The 21707-nt window shown below is 37.8% G+C and overlaps 1 protein-coding gene across 5 annotated transcripts in view; it reads right to left on the minus strand.

Moving 5' to 3' along the window:
- The window catches only part of SMARCA2 (SWI/SNF related, matrix associated, actin dependent regulator of chromatin, subfamily a, member 2), a 158000-nt gene that overhangs the window by 126762 nt on the left and 9531 nt on the right, over window positions 1-21707 (minus strand). For 4 of the 5 annotated variants that reach the window (XM_006918394.3, XM_015594549.2, XM_025051448.1 and 1 more), the window contains exons 2-5: window positions 16494-16754; window positions 13273-13402; window positions 7260-7646; window positions 1407-1662 (exon numbers count right to left, since the gene is read on the minus strand). In XM_006918394.3, the coding sequence (XP_006918456.1) occupies window positions 1407-1662; window positions 7260-7646; window positions 13273-13402; window positions 16494-16718 (998 nt within the window). In that variant the 5' untranslated portion in view covers window positions 16719-16754. Of the gene's footprint in view, window positions 1-1406; window positions 1663-7259; window positions 7647-13272; window positions 13403-16493; window positions 16755-21707 lie in introns of those variants that run through there. The other variant, XM_025051449.1, reaches the window with a different exon arrangement.

Raw genomic sequence — 21707 nt, forward strand, 5'->3', positions numbered from 1 at the left:
AAAAGCTCTTAATTGAGGATTAGTATTAGTAATGAGACTAAAGTCATACTCTCCATCCAAAAAAACTACACACATTTAATGGCAAGTTACTGTGGTTTCTTTCAGAGTAACTCTCAAAGCTGACAGCTCAGTATTTTAATCTAATAACAAATTAAGTAATGCATTTTCCAATGAAGTTGAAGGTAACAGTTTAAAAGGTAACCTAAATATTGTTTACTAACATTCCCATAATTTTTAAACTAATTTTGTTTTCAATTAAATCATAGTAGTGAAATAATAATAGCTAATACATATTAAATATCTTTGTGTCATTCCACAAGAGGTACTCTAATACCCTCTTTTAACAAATGAGGAAACTGAGTCACAGAGAAGAGATGTAACTTGATCAAGGTAACACAGCCTGTAAGTGGCAGGACATGTTTTCTGGCTAACTCCAGAAACTATCATCTTTAGCTTTGTTTTAATCTTGACTCAATACTTATTGAGCTCCCTTTTTGGTTAACATTAAGTATATCAGGAGTCTGGTAACTAGAGCACACGGGCCAAATCCCGCTCACAGGCCATTTTTGGAAATAAAGTTTTATTGAGACACAGACAGCCCAATATTGTCTATGGCTGCTTTCTCACTCAAAGGGCAGAGTTGAGTAGTTGTGAAAGAGACCATATGGCTCAACAAAGCATAAAATATTTACTATCTGGCCCTTTACAGAAAAGGTCTGCCAACCCCTGATTTAGATAAATGTGCCAAATCAGGTGAAAATTAAGTTTCTGGATGAAGAGTTTAAATAAGGACCCCCTCTGAAGGCATATAAGGCTTACTCCTAAAGTTGGTCCAAGCCATAGACCATGAATTAAAACAAAAAATATTTCATACCAAGCTACTGAAGTATGTTTTAGTATCATGAGATGTGTCATTAATCTGAAGGTCAGACGAGCACAAAACACTTCAACATCTGACCAGCTTATAATTGTCATTCAAGGACAAACTGACACACTAGAACAAGGCACTGCACAATCTAAGTGTGAGATGACCACTTTCTTGGATTGTAGGAACTGCAGGCTGGGCTTTTGATCTTTACATCCCCAGTGCCCACTTAACATAGTGCCTAGCATGTCACAGGGGTTGATAAATGTTGTCTGATTGGATGAATGAAAATCACAGTCCTACCAACCTGGAGCCATCAGAGGGCCCCCATCTCCCCAACTCCAATGGGAAACAAACTTCAGCAACTTTGTTCTGAAATCATTCTCACAACATGAGTTTTAACCTGTACAATTTCCCTTAGGCCTTTCCCATGTCCCATAGAAAGGAATGACCACAACACTAGGAGACACTGCACCCACTAGGCTAGATAGCACTTGCAAGAACACAGAAGCTTGATCCCTCCCAGGGCGGGGTGCATTACCTATATTCCCGCTCCTGGAGAATCTCCACAGGGTCCAGGCCTTGTGGTTTCTGAATGGGGCTGATCCGGCTCTGCTTCTGCTGCAGCTGCAGGACGGGTGAGGGCTGCCCCGGGGCTGGCTGCGACACTGAGGGCCCGGGCACTGCGGCTGCGGGAGGCTGAGCTGCTGCGGGAGGCGCTGGGGAGGGCCTGCCACTGGGCGCGGGCACAGGCAGCTTCTGCGGGGTGCTTGGGCCGCTCAGCTCTGGCCCAGGACCTGTGGGACAAGAGCAACATGAGCAGCTTGGGTGGGTCATCACCCTGTGGTCACACAAGGCCTGCTCATTAACCCCCTGAGGTCCAATGATGGAAATAAGTCAAAGTCTTAAGGGAAGAAAAAAAAGAGGGAAGAAAAAAGAAGAAGGAAGGAGGGGAAGATTGGAAAGGTGGGGAGAAGGAAAAGAAATTAAAAAAAAAAGAAAAGAAAAAAAAAAAAAAGAAAGAATCTGACATCTATTATAAAATAGCATCCACTAATGAACATTTGTGAAAATGGTTAAAAAATGACTCAAGTAATAAATTGATTTTATTTTAAGGAATGGACTGCCAGCTTTTAATGTAAGTCTACACTGGGTTTTTAAAAAGCATTACAGGTACATTCAGAGTTCAAAAAAGTAAAGGAGTCACCTAACAGTCAGATGCAATTTGGGCGTGGTCTTAAAATCACATTTTGCAAACTACAGGGCAAGCCCCTTTAGGCAGACCTCAGCCCCAGTCTGGGAGAGCCCTGTAGTTAAACCATCCTTTTCCAATGTGGCCAGCAGCTTGCCAGTCCTCTGATGTGAACTCAAAGGGGCACAAATTTTTCCTTAATGACCTATAAAGTATATTTCAGATTTAATCGACATCTCAGAACTTAAAATTTTTACTACACATTAGAAAATATTTCTAAAAACATTCAGTACAAGGGGGAAAAAAATCTGTTCATTCTATCTAATAAAAACTAGTAGGTATTAAAATTGAAGAGAGTATTTTTCTCATGTTATTAGAATAAAGGTATATGAAATGATCAAGCTTATCAAAATGTGTCTGAGTTAATTTAAAGCAATTGTCCACATTAAACTTCAGTTTAAATTGATTGGTAGGTATAGATCTAAAATAAGAAAGTATTCCATCTCTCCTCCTAGATGAATTTTTATTTACTTCAAAATTATAAATAAGATTAGTAATGCTACCAAATGAGTTAGTAAATTTAAAAAAAAATCTTGTAAGCAGATGTTAAAATCTCTTATAGGCATTTTTCCAAGTATTTTCTATATCTTTTCCAAGAAAAATTAAAATTATTAAATGGTAACAAAAATAATAGTCTATATACTTCAGAGAGACTTAATAATTAACCGTACAAAGACATACATACAGTATGAAAAATTAAACATTTATTCAATTTCCAGTAAATACCACTTAGAATGAGCTTAAATGATAATGCAAAGATAGCTATAAGCAAACATTTTGACAGGAGGAATGTGAAGAATTAGCACAGATTGCCTAGGAAACTACGGTGTGTGTATGTGTGTGGGTGGGTGGGGTGTTATTATTCTTTTTTCTCCCCTTCTTCTGAAATTAGGTAAAACTTTCCGAAAGATATAGAGCTAGATAAGATTTCTTGAGGTGATCTGTAGCCCTGGTTCTGGGGCTGATGAAAAATTCTTGAGGTAAAAATATACTGATCTTTTATTTTTTTATTTTAACCGTTATAGACATACTAGCAAAATATAGATTCTTTTCAGCTAAGTACTTTCTGATTTTTTTTTTTTCTGAATGGGAGGTCTTTTACATATGCATAAGTTTTCATAATATTTTATATTTAGAGTTTCTTTCATCTATATATAAAAAACAAATTTCTAAACATTAAATTTCAGGGTTGTTAAGCATTGAAGTGGGTTATGGAAGGAAATTTTAGAATATATTTTCCCTAAAGGTCTTTAAAACAGGGTATATTTTGCATTTGGGTTGCTGTAGGTGTGATCCAACCAAAAGAGGAGATAGAGATTTCTAACATTTATTTTAATTCTCTATGATTCTATGAATCTCCTTAATAAGATCAAGAAAGTGGTAGAATTAAATATATTTGAGGACTTGGTATAAGCATACTAAATAATGAACTTTATATATTTAAGCCCTCTAAAAAAGCACCACCTTTAACAAAAAAAAAAAAAAAAAAGCCAGGTCTTACTGAGAAGATAATATAATAATTACTTAAATTCAGTTCTCAAAGTGTTTTTCCTCCTCTCAGAGTTTAAATAGTTCATCAACAAAAGCTGTAACGGTGCAATAGCACTAGCATTTCATTTATTCTGGGCACTTTCTTTAGCATTACAGCCTCTAAATACCTATGCAGAAGCCAAAGATGACTCCTTGAGGTATATTCAAGTAACTGCTTTTAAAACCACATTTAATAATTACAAAGGGGGGGCGGGCATTCAGAGCATGGTTGATACCTTTCATTCCTAATCTAGTCATTTTTAGCCTATGACTCCTAGAGCTGATACATACATAGCTGGCCTTCTTTAGTTGATAAATATAAAGGCATTCTTATCTGGTTGACTGATCTTTAAAATCGAGAAGCAGAGAGAGATCCAAACGTGGCCTTATACATTCAAATCTCCAATTTAAAAAGTACTACATCTTGTTGTGAATTAAACAGGTACACTTAAAAGTACCCTGCCCCAAAATAACTGATAAAGTTCACCTCAGCTCTATCACTACTGGTCATGCGAGCCTGAGCAAGTTAATTTACCCCTTGTGCCTCACTTTCCTCATCTGTAGAATGGTGCTAATAATAGTATCCACCTCACAGGGTGATAGTGAGGATTCAATGAGACAATGTGACTATATGCTCTCATCGTTTTTACTGCCACCCAGGATGTGAATGAAGGGAAATCTAATTTAATTACTCGGCTTTATGAAAGACTCCATGGCAAAAGAACAGCTGTTAGGAAATTTGGCACTGTATTAGCTGGAAATTTTGGGAGTACTCTTTTGTACAGCAAACTTCAAAATGTTTCTACAGTTTAATACAACTCAGCACAAATACTCAGATAAGTTGGCTTGCCATGTGCTTCCTGTAAATCTGCTGTCAGAGTCACAAGCAAACTCTTTTCCTAACCGAACACCACAAGTTCATTTACTGCATAGGTCTATTTTCTACTCCTTCCAACAGATTATATAAAAACTTCTATTTACAGAAGCTGGGAAACTGAGTGCAGCTTGCTGCAATTAAGCATGCCCAGAATGTCACTATCTATTCATTAGGTTTTACGCCTGTCCCTCAGGCGGCTTATGGAGTTGAGTTGCCTGACTGGATTTGCTCTCTATTGACAGAAATCATCTCTACAACAGATACTCATGGGCCTGCTAAATGATAAGACCTCTCCCTGGAATCTTCAAATGGAAGACAAATTACATTCTTTAGCTTATCTCCTACTCCCTCTCCAACATAAACAATTGTCAGAGGTACAAAATGTGTCTGCTTTCCCTTCAGTCCTCACCTTAGAAGTCAAGGTAGAGGTATCCCCTGACACTCCTGAGGGGCATCCCAGGGCAGCTAAGGGGGGAAGGAGTCTTAACTGGATGCAATGCTATGCCTGATTTTAAGGAACAGGGAAATAAACTCATTAAAATACCTAATTCTCACATGTACAGAATTTCTGAGCATTCGATTTGTCTTCTAGGACAAAAGCATATTTATGCAAATAACCATTCTGTGCATTAAATAAGGATTGAAGTGGTTTCCACAGTTTGAAAAAATAAAGTGTATTTAATTGAACATATCAAGAAACTTGAGATAACTAAAATGTGATGGGAGAAGCAGGAGAGGGACAAGCATTGAAAAAAAATTAGCAATAAAACTTTTACTTTCTACCATGAGGTCCTTCTGCCCGCTGCCTCCAAAAATACCGAACCTTATTCAGTTCCTATTTTTAATTTTGCTTTAGTTTCTAAAAAGAAAAATGAATCAAAATGAAAAGAAAAATGATGAGTTAGATTTGAGTGGAGCCTATAGCAGGCAAGGACTGAAGAGTTATTTGTTCATTGAGCAATTCTTCCAGTCCAACTGTAATTCTCTGGTGGTAGCTATGATGATGTCAATTTTGGTGATTTATAACTTTGGAGTCAGTTTGAGGCAGACCACCCCAGCCAAAAAGATTCTCTTCACATACGAGTAACACTAGAAAACGGGACAAAAGAAAAACGAAATCACAGCTACCTCCTGATAAGTGGACATACTTAAACTTATTTTTTCCTAAAATATTAGTAGATGTATCTGTAAACAATTATACTTTTTATTTAAAGGAGGGGGGCAGAGAAACAATAACAATTAATAAAAAGTAATTTAAAAAAATATTTTTTCCCCTTCTTTTGACTTGTCTTCAAGGCCAATCCAAAAAAATGTCTTTGTCAAGTTATCATAGGGAGATGATAACCTTCTCCCTATGAAACCTGAGATATGGGGAAAAGTTCAGCAATGCTGTCAGATGCAGCCTCCTTCCCCAGGGGCAGGAATGGGTCTGCTCTATTTGAAGGAGGCATCTTCTTTCCTCCTCCATCCACGGCCTCTTTGCCCACTCTGTCATAAAACACAATCTGCCTAAATATTTTCCTTTCTAATGAAGCCTGACTCCTGGAAATATAAAAGACACAAGTAGCCAGGAATAAAATAAATTCCATCAAATGACAGGGCCTTGGTTAGGGAAGATGTAGGCGTCAGAGCTGGGTGAAAAAAAAAAAAAAGGAGCCGTCTTTTCTGAAAATGATCCAGAAAACACATAAGATTGTGTTTATAAGAACATGACACATTTGTTATGTAAAAGTGTCCAGACAACTGAAACTTTATCCTTTAACCTTCCCAGAGAAAACATTCATGGAAGGTCATCCTATAGCCTCCTGCAACTTTGAATTCTATCGATGGGATCACGCCAGCCCACTAGAAGGCCATGCAAGGACTATCTCATCTCCACCGATGACATAATGTCATAGCTTCAGATTTGATGCCAGGGTATGTAAGAAGTAGGCCATGTGGATTCTGTTACTCTGTTTATTACGAACAAATGTTATCGATGCCTGTATCATGCAGTGCCTCGTACAATAATTTAAAAAATAATTCCACCTGGGAAATCTACTTTATATTCTCATGCTAGAAAAGGGTCTGTATCCTCTGTGAACTGGTAACCAACTTCCTTGTGAAGGATGAGAATTAGGCACCTGACCCCGTCTCCTTTCCTGACTGCCAGGAGATCTGAGTCATCTTGCAAACTCAGATGCAGCAACCATAAGAACTCTGGAGGCCCTCAGGTGCCTGATCTCGATTTCGATTTCCCTTTGTTTCTGATTTTCTACTTGATAATTATTTCACTGCAGGTATGTTTCTTGGAAGCCTCCCCAAATGCTTTTCACAACAACAACAAAAAAGGGTAGAAATAAATAAATCAACAAACACAAAATGGCTCAGAAGAGAGCCGATTCGAGGAATGTACTGGGTGTAGGAGCCCTTAATCCACGGTGTGTACATGGGCTTCCCATAGACCTGGAAACTCTTGAAAGAAAATGCAAAATCATGGAGGGTGGTGCTTTTTTCCTAGGTCCACAGCTTGTACCAGAGTCCCCAAAGCTTAAGAAGCCCTGCTCCAGGACTCTACAGCAAAAAAGACCAAGAATCTTGGCCAACTAAGTAAAGCAAGACAAGGGAGCCAGCGAGGTACAAAAAAGGCTAAGTCAGCCCTGGGCTTATACCAACCCAGCGCTTCTGTGCAGTTAGCAGTCTTTCTCATCCGAGTGGGACCATCACATTATTCATTTGTTTGCATATTAACCTACCAGATGGTCTGCTGAAGTTAACAAGGGCCTGCTGCTGCTGCGGCTGTTGTGGCTGGGGCTGGGGCTGCTGCGGCTGTGGCTGCTGCTGCTGCTGCATGCCAGGCAACGTCCTTTTCCCCTGGACTGCAAGCTGCAGTGTTTCAGGGAGGTGCTGGCCCCGGGCCAGCATTTTGTAAGCTAAAATCTGAGCTCGAAGCTGATGCAGCTGGACAGGACTAAAAGGCGAGGGACCTCTGTTGGGCTGGTTCATTGCCTGTGGATCTCCTGGGATGAGAGGCCCTGGCTGGTTGGGTGGCATCTGGGGTGGGGTCGGGCCACCTCCCGACGACATAGGGCTGGAGATATGCTCTGCAGCTCCCAACGGAGATGGGTGTGGCGACATATAACCTAGAAGAGAATATAAAAGGAGATCACAAGCTGTCCCTGATGACCCTAAAAGAGAGGCATTCCTAGATATTCTGGTAATTTTCTATAACAGCACTGTTTGCTAGAAAATTAAAATATATATAATTTAAAAATAATATATAATTTAAAATTTACATATATCAAATATATATAATTTAAAACTTCCTAGTAGTTGCATTAAAAAGAAACAGACAAAACTAACGTCAATAATGTATTTCATTTAAATCAACATAGCCAAAATATTATCATTTCAAAGCATAAAAATTATTAAAGAGATATTTTACACTTTTTTTGTACAAAGCTACAGCATGTCTCAACTCAAACTAGCTACATTTCAAGCGATCAATAGCCATATGTGTCCTAGAAGGTAAATTGTTTGTCTGTTGTATACCTAAAGGAAAAGCACCAGGGGTGTTACAGATTGAAAGAAGCTCCAATCTAGAGAACAAAACCTGAAGGTGTTCTACTATATCATAATGTGGAACGAAGAGTCTCTTATGGGGATAACAAATATTACTTGGTTTACTATTATGCACATTATGAATAATTTGCAGTTATTGAGGGCCTCCACTTTCTAGGCAATATGCAAGGTACTGTACATACTATCTTAGTGGAATTCTCCCTGGAAACAGAGCCTGATGGAGGGATTGAGTGCAAGCGATTTATACAGATGGTGCAGGTACACTGGCAGGGGTATGGAAAGGTGATATAAGGAAGGGAAGGCAGCCAGTAAGGGATGCGCTATTAATCCAGCTGCTGCAGTGGATGCCTGAAGATTAATTTCATGCAGATGCTCCGAGATATAAGGCAAATAACTTGCCTCCAAATTATCCCAGGGAAGGGGTGAAAAAGCTGAGTATTTATACTCTAAGGATCATCAGTCACTGTTTATGTCACTGGTTAAGACTCTGGAGATAATTAATCCCCAGGGACTTGTCCACATGTGGGTAAGGTAGACATAAGTAGATTAAAGGCAAGATGGTGATCTGGCCAGTGGACATCAGGCTGGTGGGAAAAAAGAAATGGTAAGGAGGATTAAAGGGATATGAATGGAGTATTCATTATTTCCTTAATCCTCACAACAACACAAAACACATATATTGTCACCTCATTTTTTTAAATGAGAAAACTGAGGCTGAGTTACGGTAAGTGAGTCATCAAGGTCACACCATTAGCCCTTGGCAGCTCCTAGACTCAAACCACAGTTTGCCTGATTCCAATGAGTATATTCCTTCCATGGTCTAATATTAATCTGGTTTTTAAAAATATTAATTTCGGTTTTAAATTAAAGACTTAGAAGTTTCAAAAATCTTCTAGAAAATTATGATTTGACATAAAAATGAGTACAATCTGTTTGGGTTATAAGAGATCTAAATGGGAAATTCAAGAATACCTTTCTTGGGGAAGAAAAGTCAAAATGCACAAAAATTTCATGGAACTTATTTTAGACAAACTGTATAGCACTGGAATTCCTAGAAAAATGTGTGACGGTATTGTTGGAGGGAGATCCAAGATAAAGGAGAGAACAAAGGGGCCTACTGCAATCCAAAAGGTTGCCTTGAATTCAAACTAAGTGCTAATTAATGAAGTCAAAGGTGTCCTCAGACACAATATAAAATATTAGATTAAAAGTCTTGCCCTTTAATAAATGTACTTCCATCACAATTAACATAAAGGTCATCACATAGGTGTTATTTAGACATCTGCTATGTTTGAACTTATGTCAAGTTTGAGCTGAAACAGCTCTGTGAACCTATGTGCAATCACAGTGACCCGAGACTATGCGACTGCCACTGACAGGGGCCTCACCATCGTCATTCACAAGACTACAGAAAATAAAAAAAATATAGTTACTTTTATCTCGAATTGCCTTTTGGAAAGGGAAACAAATTTAGCTTGATCCCCTAATACAAGAGTATGTTTTGTTCTATCAGTCGGTGGGTGAGAAGTAGAACTCCATTCAGAAAAATCCTGTCCTGAAGAGAAATAGAACTACTTTTCACTCTCTAAATCCCTACTCCACAACAGAGCATAAAAACCATGCAGCAATTAGAGTTCTAGTTGGTCGTATGATTAGCCAAGAAAATGACCCTAAAATCAGCTTGCAAGACTAGCAGAAATTTAATCCCAGTATATCGTTATAAAAATAAACACTTAGAGAATATAAATAACATACATCTATCTACCTATGTCATTAACCTTCTTCCTTTTCCTTTTTAATGAGGTACACATTTTAACTGTAATGCTTGTGCAAAATGGCATTTTATTCATTATGAAAGCACGTTTCTGACACCTTTTTGGCCAAATCTGTACCTATAACAGAAAGAAAAACTTCCTACCAAAGCTAATGACATTTTCATAGTAGAAGGGATACAACCAGGTGTTAATATGGGTCATGACTCCTGCCTTCTGGTCTCTCCTCTTTCCTAACGTGATCCATTATAGCTTACCCATGATAAATCATAGGATGCCTAATACAGTAGACCAACACATTAGACAATCTCAACTATATAACACTGTTTATCAAATCACTCTTATAAACTATGAACTATGAGACAAGGCAAAGCTATGAAGGTGAGGCAGTCACATTAAGCACAATAATTAACTTTACCTCAAATTTGCTAAGAAAGAAACTGAGAGTGGAATAAAATTATTTCCCAGAATTAATCAATAAACAAAATTTTACCTCAAATGTAAAAAACCGAAGGTGGGAAAAATCGTTTCCTAGAACTTATAGGGGATGTTAATAGAATCATTCCATCACAGTATGATATTAAAGATGCGTGCTTCAGCTAAAGAGAGATTTTTTTTTTCTAGATGACTAGCATTCCATAAAACTTCAGGAAAAAACAATCTAAATGATGAAACAACATATTTTAGTAATTATCTTTAGTTGAGAAAACAGAGAATAGAAATTGCCTAAAAGTGAATATACATTTGTCTGTAGGATGACAGTGTTGATGCAGAATTTGCTTTTTAAAAACTCTGGTTTGATTTGCTCATTCAAAAGTAGTCAAAAGTGGCAGTTTTCCTTTCCTAGTCTTCAAGGGCCATTATCTCCCCAGTTTCACCTTGCCTCAGAGGGAAGCAATCGCCTCTCTCTCTCCTTTTAATAATATTGAACCAAGTGCCAATTTTATATAAATTTTCTCTTCACACACACATACACACACACAAATATTAAATGGTATATACTAGCCTTTGAAGGTTTTTTTTTTTTACCCAACTACTAAAAATAAACAATGTTATCATTGAGACCATAAGATACACAATTCAGTATTTATTGAAGGAAATGGTTTTGTTTCTCAACCAATACCTTAAAATAACCTAATAGGTTGCTAGGTAGTTAAAGCTGGCAGCTTTCCAATCAATACCACACCTCTCTGTACTTGTGTTTATAAATGGTTTTCTACAATAGGGTTTTTAAAGATACATGTTATTACAGAGTCTAAATTCTTTTTAAATCATTATGTAGAATAAGACTGCAATATACCAATACTACTTAGTCAAAAATATACTTTTAAAGAAGTCGTTCCCCAGCCTACAATGCACTTTGCTATTTTAGAGAAACTATTACATGCTAATTCTGATTCCATTTAATGCAGACCTCTGCATTTCAAAGTAATTATAATTTACTGAAATTATATAAAAATTAAGATCTATTTAAAACTGTTGACTTTTGAATGCACAGGTTTATTTCTCTACTTAACTGAACAAAATTTACTAAGTATCTATCCGGTTATGCACTAGACATTGTGCCAAGTGCTAGAGATACCAAGAAAAATCATCATTCTTAAATTGAAGAAAGGAACCAAGCAATGAGAGAAAGTCAAAGATACATAAAAGAAAAAATGTTCAATTATAATTCACACATTTAAAGGTGTTTTGTTTTAGAGTTTTCCTATGGCCCAGCTTATTAGAGGTACGGCAAAGCCAGGAACAGATAGAGCAAGCACCTGGCTTTGCAAATCACTGTATAGAACTCATTTACACTTCCCAGATATTAAAAATGAGACCTACAGTAGCTCTGTGAACATATCTGGCTCCTTAGAATTTAAATGGTAAACTTGGAAGTGTCGTCTTAATTCCTTCTTAACAATGAATGGGTCAAATTTTTTCTTCCCGGACTGCAAAAAAGTCCCAAGATTTCAGTGTGCTTTTCTGACAGGGTCAAGATTTTATGAATCATCTGCAACAGTGATACCTACTTGTCATCAAAATTCAGATCAGAGTGTGGGATATTCAAAACTTGTTTGAATATCAGTGAACATGTACTCCTAGCCTCCATGACTTGCTTATTTATATTTTAAAACTGAATATATTTCTCTAAATTCTCAGAGCCAAAAATCTTCTTTCGGGTGGATGGATATCTGATCATGAAACACACATACATTAAAGTACAAAGGAGTATACACGGCAATGCATAAACTATAAACTGAATTAGAATATCAACATATTGGGGTTAATTAGTACAGAATAATGCATGCCCCTTGCATATTAAAATGACCATATAATGATTCTGAAAACAAGTTAGAGTGTATTCAAAAGACTTTGAGGTATCTTTAATATGTCTCCAACAGTTAAGGAAGAAGGCACCAAGGAGAACTGAAATATACCATACATTGATTTGGCCATTATTATGGGTTGACTTGTGTCTCTACAAAGATATGTTGAAGCTTTAACCCCTAGTACCTGTGAATGTGACCTTATTTGGACATAGGATCTTTGCAGATGTAATCAAGTAAGATGAGGTCATAGTGCATTAGGGTAGACCCTAAGCCAATGACTGGTATCCTTATAAGACGGAAATCTGGACAGAGACACAGACACACAGAAAAAATGTCATGTGAAACCAACACAGAGATAGGAGTGATAGATCTACAAGCCAAGGAATTCCATGCATTGCAAGCAATCACCAGAAGCTCGGACAAGGCAAAGAATTCTTCCCCAGAGCCTTCAGAGAGCATGGCCCTGATCATACCTTGATTTCAGACTTCTAACTCCAGAACTGTGAGAGAATAATTTTCTACTGCTTTAAGCCACCCAGTTTGTAGTAATTTGTTACAGCAACTCTAGAAGACTAACACAGCCACCCACCAGCAATGACAGGTAATTCCACTGCCATAAAAACCACTTCCAGACAACGTATGAGCATGCAATTCAAGGGACACAAGTGGCTCATCTAACCTTCACATTTACACTGTTGCTGGGGGGCGGACCGGGATTCTTCTGGCACTGTCACTCACAGGTTGTGTAAACTTAGGAAAACAAAGTAAATTCTCTGAGCGTTAGCACCTCTATCTATAAAACTGGGGTCATATAATTTTCCTTAAAAGATCACGATAAAGATTCCACATCAAGTACATGAAGCACTTTGCAGAGTGCTTGGAGTCACAGAAGCTAGTAAAATTACTAGGATTTTGTTAATCAAACTGACCATATAAATCATAAAGTTGGTCAGGACTTGGGGAGATTTCTCTAGGGAAAAGAAACCTGCTACATTCAATCTTCCTTAGAAATGTTCTTTGGAAGTCATAATTAAAATAACCAATACAAAAGATGAAAGACTACAATATGGAGCCACAATCAGGTAATTAGAATTACAGACCTTGGCTGTGTTGATCCATCGGACTCTGGGGAGGGCCCATTCCTGGGTGTGGTGGCCGCATACCAGTGCCCTTCATGGATCCACAATGAATATCTTCTACAATCCCCTTATCGTGCATACCATCAACGGGCTGAAAAGACATGAGTTAGATACCTCTTTAAGGTAAAACATTTCTATTTGGAGTTTTAAGACCCCTCTTTAAAGTCTTCAAAATTGTGGCACAATCATCTATTACTCATACAACAGTCACATATTTTAAACTCATATTACTTATATTATTATATATTACATATTATTATAGGCGGGGGAAAAAAATTTTAAAAGACTACACCAACAGGATCAGCAAAACTATCTGTAAAAGTTAAGGCTTTAAACAGTTGAGTTTTTTTGTAAAGTCAAAACCTGAAAATAAAAGTAAAGTCCTATTCACAAGGTATACAAATATAAGCTATTCTGCCATACCATTTTAAGTAAATCCTGAAACTTGTTATATGTTGAAGTTAGTCCAAAGTCTGAAGGACGACTATTTGAAATGTCTGCGATGATCTATTTTTTGGTAATTTTTTTGTCATCAGAGGGAAAGGAACCATGGAAAGTTTAAAAGTTGAAACCAGAAAGTTCCATGGCAGTTGGGAAAAGAGAAACAGACAGGGCAGGGCAGTGAATGGGGGTGAATACTGAAAGGGAAGAAGGGTGAAGTAGATGAAGCAATACTACAGAGGGAGCAAGTCCAAAAAAGGTTAAAGGTACAGGTCTGGAAAAAGATTAAGAACATAGGGTCTGGAAACAGGACTTGAGGCCAAGTACATAACAGACACACAATAAATAGCTATTGAACTGATGTTAATCTAATCCAGAATTGGGCAATAGAGCATGTGTTTGAAAAAGGAAAAGTCTATTCCTCCACAAACTAGAATAGCAATTTTCAAAACAGCCTGAAAGGAATATTTCCAGGAGTTTTATAGAAACCAAATGACTCCGAGCAAGAAAGTCTGAGTGTTTGCAGTTTTAGATAAAGGAAAGTTAATTTCTGCAGAGTCAAAGGCATACACTTGAAAAGAGGAAAAATTTACTATATAGAGGATGTTAAGAAGGAAAATGGGAAGAATTTGGAATAAAGAGTGTCTCTGAGTCTGTTAAATAGTAATAATAGAGAGGAAATCAAAGCAACACAGCAGATGTATTTATGCCACTTGTTTATTTCCAGGAATGGGGAAAAGCAAAATGCTGAAGCTCAGAGTAAGAATGAGGAGAAAGAGAAGGAATAAAGCTGCTTATATAAAAGAATCTAAGAAAGTGAAGGCATCTGGTCAGCAGGTGTGAACTTAGGCACTTAACCATGTCCTCACGCAGGGAATTATCTGAGGAGCTGGGAGTTAAGGAAAACCAGGGTGGCAAAAAATGCAATACTTGCAAGAATGAGAGCAAAACGAAAAACAAAAAGAACATCAATGGGGGTAGAGAATATGAGAAAATGTGACAAAGATGCTAGGTAACAAAACAGAAAGGACCAGAAGAGATAATTAATTAAAACAATCCAGGGCCAAAAACGTAACACTGACCCAACACTGCTCATACATTTAACTGTGAAATGCTTAAACAACAATAAAGCTTAGCTAAATATTTCTTTAAATTTTATCTTCCATTTCGGAGGTGAGACACCCTTAACCCATTCTGAAATTATCCAACCCACCTGGTTTAAGGTTTACAAATGATAGATCAGATCTATAATACAGTTCCTAAATTAATTAAATATGATCACAAGACAATTTAATGACTTCAATATGTCTATGTATTCAATATGTCTGCTAAAAAATGTGATATGGAAAATAAGCAGCTTTATTTCTTCAGTTACCTGACAAGCTAAAAATGTGTTTAAAAAAAAAGGAGAGAGAAAACTTGGGATATTATAAAAATATCCGTGATATATTTTTAAATGAAAACAAAAAGTTTCAGAGTAATTAATATGATATGATTTTATAATGGTAAAAGAAAAGTTATTTAAAACTCACACCTGTATATGTATCCGTGTGCTTATATGGTATTTTTATTGAACCTGGAGAAAAGTAAGGTGTGAAAAGCATGTAAAGTAAGCTGTTACCTGGGGTGAAGCCAGGATTAACCATTTCCTTTATTTATCTCAGTATGGTTTTACTTTTCAAAATAAGCATTTATTACTTTCCTGATTTGAAAATCATCAAATAAAATTTATAAAAAAGGAGATCTTCTCTTCCAAGTTCAAACACCTTACCTTAAAATTCACCTACAGTCCTGTACAATTAGAGGGGAAACTTGCTCTTTTTTGCAGTAATCTTTCTGTTTTAAACCAGTATCTTCCACGGCTTGCCTATTTTAACATGGAGAGGCATCTGTCCACCTGCAACGTTGTCTAAAAGGAATATAAAACCTCTACTTGTCTCATCAGGCACAACCTTTAGGTAATATACAATGGCCTCAGAGAGCTTCTCTAGCTTTTGCTAACATTCAAGGCAAACTGTCACAGAGGTTCTTGTTTACTTTCTCAAAAGCCTGTTCTCTCTTCTTTGTACATCCTGCGAAGGCGTAATGCCAAAATTGTACCAATATGGTCATCCCCACAGCAACAATCAGAGTCTCATAAACAGAAGATTATTATAACCTTAGACCAGAAACAAACAACTGGACCTGAGCTCTACTAAAAATCAGATCCGTCTTCCAAAACTAGAATAAGGCCGCTTCACAGAGTCAGCAAAGGGCATTTTAGGGATTCCCTAGAAACTATTTTAAAATCTTTAGAAAGGTACTCATTTTCCTTTTACTCTTTGGGATTTTACTTTTAAAATAAATACCAACATTTTAAGGAAGAATAATTAACAATATGTCCATTTGTAGATGACATAAGTTATTTAACACATATAGTCAGAAAAAAAAATCAAGACATGCATTTATATACTTATTCCTCAAGCCAAAATACCTGCAACCCACAAATCACAGAATTTAACTGTCAGAACTGCATATTCTATCCGATATTTTTAAAAAGCCAAGATCTGCTCTTTCTGAGTAGTACAACATCTATAACAATAAAAGAGCTTCAGAATGTCTGTTTTTCATAACATTCAAGATAGGACAAAGACTTAGCTTCTCTCGTTAAAAATAGTAGTAAAGAGAGGGGCAGAGGTTATCAGAGCTATTAGCCATCCACGACTCAGAAGACAAGGCTGAGCAGGAGAATAAAATCTCACCTTATGCATCTGATGCATGCCTTCCTGCGGGAAGTCGGCAGACCCCATTGCAGGCATAGGGTGCGAGACACTCGGGGGTCCAGGACTTGGCCCCATCATACTGTGGACGGAACCTGGGGATGGTCCGGGTCCTGGACTAGGTCCGAGAATTGGTCCAGGAGAGGGTCCGGGCCCTGGCGAAGGCCCTGGGTGGGGCATCGCACCAGGGTCTGTGGGCGTGGACATCTACTTCTCTCGTCTCCGCCAGTCGGTACAACGACACTGAGTTGAAAAGAAGAAAAGAGAAAGGAATGTTTTAAACATGATGTTAAAATCAGAATAAAACAGTTGTATTTGATGGTGCCATTTCTATAACAAACATCAAACAGAACTGCCCTGTCTGGTCCAGATGTTTGAGTGTGATATATATCCAGCTGCCCTAGTCTTTATGGAGACCACTTGTTTAGAAGAAAAAAAAAAAAACACTCTAAATGATTCCCCAGAAAGATATAAATCATCTAAGATACAGAAAAGACTCACTGGAGAAACTAAAATTTAACACATAAGCAGAATTCTAAACAAGTTTGAAATTTATTACTGAAGTCAACAGATGCTCTCCATTACTTACTGGCTTGGGCACCTTACAAGTCATTAACCCCCAAAGCCATTAAAATATAAAACCCCTAAAAAAGGATCCAACCAAGACCCATTTTCATAAGTTAAATGGAAATTCAGAACTTCATTGAGAATTCTAGACTGTTAAAAAGGGAGAAAAAGTACAATTTCATAAATTGATAATGAAAGAGAATTCCAGATCATGGGAATAGGAGACATTATGGGAGTCAGACAAATATGGGTTCAAATATCCATATTATATAATTACTAGCTGAGAGTAAAATGCAACGGTACATGTTAAAAACATAGCTTTGTGCTTGGCACAATAAGCAGCCATCTTTTTTATGATTATTGTGATGAAATTGGTATATAGATTATACATATATTTCAGGGGTTTAACATTATAGATATTTGTATATACTACATAGGGTTTACCAATGTAAGTCTAGAAATCATCCATCACCATATTTGACCCCCTTTATCCATTTCGTACTCCCCTTTACCCCCTTTCCTTCTGGTAACCACCAATCTGTTGTCTGTATCTATAACTTTATTTTTGCTCATTATCTTTGTTCATTTTTTAAGATTTCACATAAAAGTGAAATCACGGTATTTGTCTTTTTCCATCTGGCATAACACTACCCTCAAGGTACATCTACTTTGTCGCAAATGGCAAGATTTCCTTCCTTTTAATGGCTGAGTAGTATTCCTTTACACACACACACACACACACACACTCTCTCTCTCTCTCTCTCTCTCTCTCTCTCTCACATCTTCTTTATCCATTTAACTATCAGTGGGTACTTAGGTTGTTACCATGTCCTGGCTATTGTAAATAATACTGTAAATAAACAAGCATAGGGGTACATACATCTTTTTGAACTAGTGTTTTTTCTTTAGCCACTCTTTTCTAGCATTAGTTTCTCCACCACCATCACTGTACTAGAAGTGAGCAGAAGGATCCGTTTAAGATGTGGTCCTCTTGCCAGCTATTTTAAAGACAACTTGGACAACTGAGATTTGTCTAGGCCTCTCTGCAGTCTAACATTCCCCAAAGAAGTCATCCATGACTACAGGATTGGGGCCCACCACAGACTACGTATGCAAATTCCAGTTCTTCAGTTTCAGCAAAGCATATTCCACTGCCCATGCTCCAAAATGTCTTGGCATCCCCACCAGGGAAACGCCTCAGGGGGTGGGTATGACTGCATCTTGGATAAGAGCCAAAAAAAGTAAATAAGCTGTTTTCCAAATTCTGATGGGGATTGATGATCGCAGCAAGATCACTAAAAACCACTAGTGAGAGCAATCGTTACATATTATATTATCTGGGGGCGCACACCTATATACACAAAAACTTTCCTGCCGTTAACCTCACAAAATACAGAATGAGAGACACCCTAAGCAATTTGCTTACCACCCACTACTTCGTAGCAGGGATGGAGTTAGACTGAGGGGCCCAGTCACCCATAGCAGGGCTCTTTCCACAGTGAAATCAGAGGTTAGAGGAGAAATACAAAAAAGAAAGAAAGAAAGAAAGAAAACCACATTAGTTTCATTCTTAGTTACCTACTGTCACCTCTCACTAAATCTCTAGACTGTCAAGGCCATGAAGGCTGGGTCTAGCTCTTCTTCACTCCTGTATCCCCAGCACCTCCAATCAGCATGTAGCAAGTGCTCAAAAAAGATCTCAATGAACTGTGACACAATTTCAAGGGAATCTATTAATAGTCAATTATTGTATAAATAAAAATTAGAGAGTAATCAGTGTCTGAGGTGAGCTTACATAAAGAAATCTTAAAAGTGTAGGCAAGAATTCAGGGCAGAAGTCAGAGAAAGACAAACATCATTATGGTTTTATGTATATGTGGAATTTAAAAAAAAAAAAAAAAAAGAGAGAGAAACAGACTCAAACTACAGAGAACAAACTGATAATTGCCGAAGGGGAAGCGGGTGGAGAGGTGGGTGAAAAAGGCGAAAGAGAATAAGAGGTATACATTTCCAGTTAAAAACAAATAAGCCATAGGGGCACGATGTACAACACAGGGAATACAGTCAGTAATGTCGTAATAACTTGCACGGTGATAGTGAATAGACTTATTGGTATATAAATGTCAAGTCACTATGCTGTACACTTAAAACTAATACAACATTATATTCCAACTATACTTTAATAAAAATTAAAAAAAAACAAACCAACAGGGCATTCTGATAAATGAATTAGGGCTAAAAACGGGCAGTGATGAAAGGGCTACTTTGGAGTGATAAGCAGGGGATCACTCAAACCATTTCGCAGATACAAGTTGGGACTAAGCGAACAGAGTTCAAGTGGTTTCTAACACAACAGGGAAGCCTCGCGAGTGAATTATAGCCTTGAATTCACTAGAGAGCCAAATGTTATTATTTATTCTTTGTGAATAACAAAGCAGGCGGAAATAACATTTTTTTGGCATTCCACTCCCCCACCCAACACACACACGTTCAGTCAGCATTTTATATTTAGGAAGCTGACGTCAATTCAGGGGTACTACAAGTTACAATGTTATTTCATGTATGTCAGCAAACTAATACACCCCTTTATTTTTTAGTGAATAAAAGGAAATTGCTTACTTCCTGTTATGGTTTACCTTGAAATGGGCTTCAATAGCTATTATGGTAATATACCATAACTCTGAACAATGAAGATACAAATACTTTGCCTGGTAGTTCTACTTTTCATGTTTTATATTTTAATATACATTATCCCATTATACTGCTTTCCGCATATATGATCGTTTTCATCTGGGAATCTCATAGAATGCTGTAATTTCTTGTATATAGTCCCATAAAAATGCTCCTCATTTTTTGTTAAAGGAAACTACTAAAACCTTCTTAAAGTATAAAACATATGAGAAGGAAAATGGAAAAGTATGGGCATATAAGTGGAATGGTAATATGGGAACATGTTATATAGGGAACTTTTTAATAAGAAGAGAAACTTCAGATGCTTAAACTTAATGAATGGGTCCATGAAATAGCATAGATTCACAAACGAGAAGCTAGCTCAGAGAAATAGCATAGTTCAGTAAACGAGGAAACTGGCCCCTGCCACACAGCTAATGAATGGCAGCAATCTGGACTCTCGTACAACTTGAATATGACACTCTCTGGCTTCTGACTTGAGTCCAGAGACCTGGGGTCCTGACTTCTCATCTCAGGGCCACCCCCAAGCCCGAAGACCTGGGAAAAGTGCTTTTTCTTCAGGGTCTTTAGGCTTCCTCTGGGCTTGGAATAGGAGTGTCTCAAGGCTCCCTCCATCTGTCTATCCATGACTAGGAGAATCTCGCAGACCTCGTCCAATCCAACGCTATGCGCGGTAGCGTCCATCAGTGGCAGAGTCTGGGCTGTCCCAGGATTCATGCCTTGCTCTCATCACCCAAGCGTCCTAAAGAGGAGCCCATCTCAAAGATACAGCTGTGGTCCTGGTTTCTTACTCCTATTCATTTCTGGTGGCAACTTCACTGTATAATTTAAGTACATAATTAAATTTCCCTACCGTGTAAAGCCTCTTGGGGGAATAAAATACAAAGAGAGGCCAGTCTGAGTCAGAGGTGCAGATTATGACTAAATTACTTTGATTAAGGTTTAAAGTTCAGTACTGATCAATTTAACTTCTCCCTCATCAATACTACTGGCATTCCTAGGAATCCAAACCCCTTCCTTTCTTCTTCAGAGCACTAATGAAATTACTCAGATAGGGTGGTAGGCGTGGTAGAGATGGGGAAGAGGAGAGGGCTCAGATAACTTTAAAAGGGTAGTGGTAAGTCTGTCCACAAGATAACACTCAAAACTTATTTTTATTTTGTGTTGGAGGAAGGAATTTATATTGTCACGTAAAAGAAAAACCCATTCTACAATTATGTGGCTAATATAATGAAGAAAATGTGTGTGTGTGGCGGGGTGGTAAAAGCACAGTGAACTCTTCATACGTGTATCGCTAGTCCCTTAGCCTCCCCTATTATGCTCTCCTCTACCTCAGACCAGCACTCCCTGAGGGCCAGGCCACTGCATTCAAGAATGTCAACAGTACACCCTGCTTTCTCTCATCATGATGTTCCTGCCTTTACAACTGGGGAGTGTGTTTCAAGTTTGGAAGCTTCCCACAAATCCAACCCTATAGACATCATCCCTCAGGCCCAATCTCCTTCCTCTCCCCTTAGCTTAAAGCCACAGCATACCCATCTGCATATTAAAAGGAGTTCAACTTCATGGAATTTTAAGGGTCACCAGTCCGACCATGACAACATGACAAAATGTAAACTTTACTGTCTTAAAGGCAATCAATGGAAATACCAAAGACCCCCACTCTTGTAATATTTAAATACACCCACATGGGCTTCATAATAATTTCAGTGATTTAAATTGAGGAGACATGTTGTCGCATCCTCATTTAAACGACGAGGACAGGAAGGTAAGAAGAGACCACATATTTTGCCCAAGGTCACATCTCTAAGAACTTTTTATCTCTCGACTCCTACATCAATACCGAGCTAATGCACCTACCAGGCACGGCCATCCACCAGTGTGTAAAGTATGAGACAATGCATAGGAGTAGAAAGTAGAGGACGGAGAAAAAAGATG

This window comes from Pteropus alecto, unplaced genomic scaffold (assembly GCF_000325575.1).
Source record: "Pteropus alecto unplaced genomic scaffold, ASM32557v1 scaffold95, whole genome shotgun sequence".
NCBI lineage: Eukaryota > Metazoa > Chordata > Mammalia > Chiroptera > Pteropodidae > Pteropus > Pteropus alecto.